Source organism: Sinocyclocheilus rhinocerous, unplaced genomic scaffold, assembly GCF_001515625.1.
Source record: "Sinocyclocheilus rhinocerous isolate Xijiao unplaced genomic scaffold, SAMN03320098_v1.1 scaffold1967, whole genome shotgun sequence".
Taxonomy (NCBI): domain Eukaryota; kingdom Metazoa; phylum Chordata; class Actinopteri; order Cypriniformes; family Cyprinidae; genus Sinocyclocheilus; species Sinocyclocheilus rhinocerous.
Genome location: NW_015626474.1, coordinates 91,879 through 94,355, shown reverse-complemented (window position 1 = coordinate 94,355; position 2,477 = coordinate 91,879). Strand labels below are relative to the sequence as shown.

The 2,477-nt window shown below is 37.4% G+C and overlaps 1 protein-coding gene across 1 annotated transcript in view; it reads left to right on the top strand.

Moving 5' to 3' along the window:
* Window positions 1-265: 265 nt before the first annotated feature.
* Window positions 266-2,477, top strand: part of LOC107715782 (fun14 domain containing 2) — a 3,466-nt gene continuing 1,254 nt past the window's right edge. Inside the window, exons 1-4 of the mRNA XM_016521978.1 lie at window positions 266-339; window positions 1,749-1,896; window positions 1,980-2,055; window positions 2,165-2,293. Coding sequence (XP_016377464.1) covers window positions 327-339; window positions 1,749-1,896; window positions 1,980-2,055; window positions 2,165-2,293 — 366 coding nt within the window. The 5' untranslated portion in view covers window positions 266-326. The remainder of the gene's footprint in view (window positions 340-1,748; window positions 1,897-1,979; window positions 2,056-2,164; window positions 2,294-2,477) is intronic.

Sequence of the window (2,477 nt, the reverse complement as noted above, 5' to 3'; positions counted from 1 at the left end):
CAAGGAAATATTACAGGGTAATATTTATAAATGAGTTTGAAATACATGTATTTTACTTTATTTGTGATTAAATATTTATGAGGTTACTTCCGAATTTTCTGCCATATCAAATCATCCACACAGCCCAAAATAAACATTTAATGGCGCAGACTGATCGGTGTATGACGTTGAAGTACCGCGAGAGCAGACGCACCTTATGCTTTCGAATCGCTCTCGCGGTATTTGATGTCAAACGCCGATCGGTCTAAGCCACGCCCACTGTAAAGGTCACATGACACAGAGGATGCGCACGAAAATTATCGTCCGGATAGAAAACACGCAGGAAAATGTCTGAGAAGGGTAAGCACCATGCTTTTCTTGTTTTCTATCACTTAATACACATTTAAATAAGGCTGCATATGACCCAATGTTCTGTTTGACGTTATAATAAACCTGCTCGTCGCGAAAGGACCTTCAGAGATGCTGAATTAGGATTACACGCATGTAAACACACGTCCTTCAGTGTGCAGTACAGTTTACATAAAAATGCGTCCTATTTAAACCACGTATATAAACGATGAAGAGAGATGATATAACATTTAAAACGTTGTAACACGCTTATTCACACACTAGCAAAGCACAGAAAATCACATGCAAAACCAGTTAATGTTTGTGGCATGAGTCATATTTAGCCACACATCCCTCGTCCTTAATATGTGATTATATAAGAGAAGCCTTGGATGTGACTACTAAAACAGCAAATATTATTTCCTCCTAAAAGCCTGTTGGAATGATCCTGTCAAGGACAGAGAAACATTCGCTTGACGCCCAAATAGATCAGTATACAAACACAATCTACAGAACCATTGCTGAAGATCCAACACCAAGAAGAAGAGACCGGGCTTTGTATTATTAGCAGAATACAGACACAGTGTGAGTGTTATACTCGTGACATGTTAAACTCATGTCTCTTTACTTCAGATGTGTCTGAAAGCCATACTGTGGTCAGTCTGTTGGCTGCAGTAGTGTGCTATTTCTGTGTCTGGCTTATGTCTGGAATGCTGCAAGGTTACATCATTAGCCAGGGTTGTCACGTAAAGATGCTGACTGCTCTCTGTGATCGCTCTCTCGGGGAGCTCCTGTATCCACAGTCCATGATCCCACCTGGATGGAGAACAGTAGCATTGCATTTAATCTGCTTGTTTTTCTTACTGCGTTTCTCCTTGACCTTGTGTTGTATCAGCCAGTGTTTCTACCCCCAACAGTAAAGTAGAACTTTAATGTTAAAGTAGACTTATTTAAACTTGCTTCTATGCCTTCAGGTATGACACAACATAACAGAAACAATGACATACATGCAATGCCTTGAATAGGTTTTTAATTTCTGTTTTAAAATTAATTGTGATATTTTTATTGGGGCATAAAGTAAAAAAAAAAAAGAGAGAGAGAGAAAATTATAAAATAAAATAATATAAAATATTATTTTTAATAAATAATAATATCTAAAGAATATTTGTGCTCAAAATCAAAGAAAGGCAAGACATTTTTTTGAACTACTTTTGCTTTTCTTTATTGTGGACAATCTTATATACAGTATTATTGACCTGTATGACACATGATTTATCGCTTTTGATAAATAATTACTTGCTAAACAGTTGTCACTCTTTTGCAGTATGAAAAAGCCTTATCTGGAATATTGAAACTTTTGTAAGTAACTCAGGATTAATTTAAACACGTTAAATAAAATAAATATTACTGTGTTCTGACAGACAGCGAAACCTTTGATGTGATGGAACTGGCAGAGCATGTCAAGAAACAAAGGTGGTGGAACAAAATGTTTGGCAAAAATAACTCTGGACCAGCTGCTGAGAAGTACTCCGTTGCAACACAGTTGGCCATTGGAGGAGTGAGCGGCTGGTTAGTCGTTATGTGTAACATTGATGCGGATCAAAACACGGAGTAGAGTGTAACCAAACAGCTGACTCTTGTGTTTCTGTTAGGTGTGCAGGGTACTTGTTCCAGAAAGTTGGGAAGCTTGCAGCATCAGCTGTAGGTGGAGGCTTCTTTTTGCTCCAGGTAAATTCTAAAACCTGTAAAAACCAAGTGCTTATCATAATTGTTACGTTGAGAGCGTATATTATTTATGATTGTTTAAAGATATAAGCAGTCTCCGATGCACTTTCAGATTGCTCATCACACAGGCTACATTACAGTAGACTGGAAAAGAGTTGAGCAAGACGTGAACAAGGCAAAGAAGCAACTGAAGCTGAATTCAGACAAGCCTTCTAAAGAAGTGAGAACAAAATTTAATGAGGTAAGAAAAACTTATAATTTGTATATGGGTCAAAGACGTTAAGATGTCCGCATCAAAAGAAATTTGCAAAAGTGATTTTATGTCCATAGAAAGCACATTAAATGTACACTCTAAAAAATGCTGGGTTAAATATAACCCAGCGCTGGGTTAAAAAGGGACAAACCCAGCTATTGGGTTGTTTTGA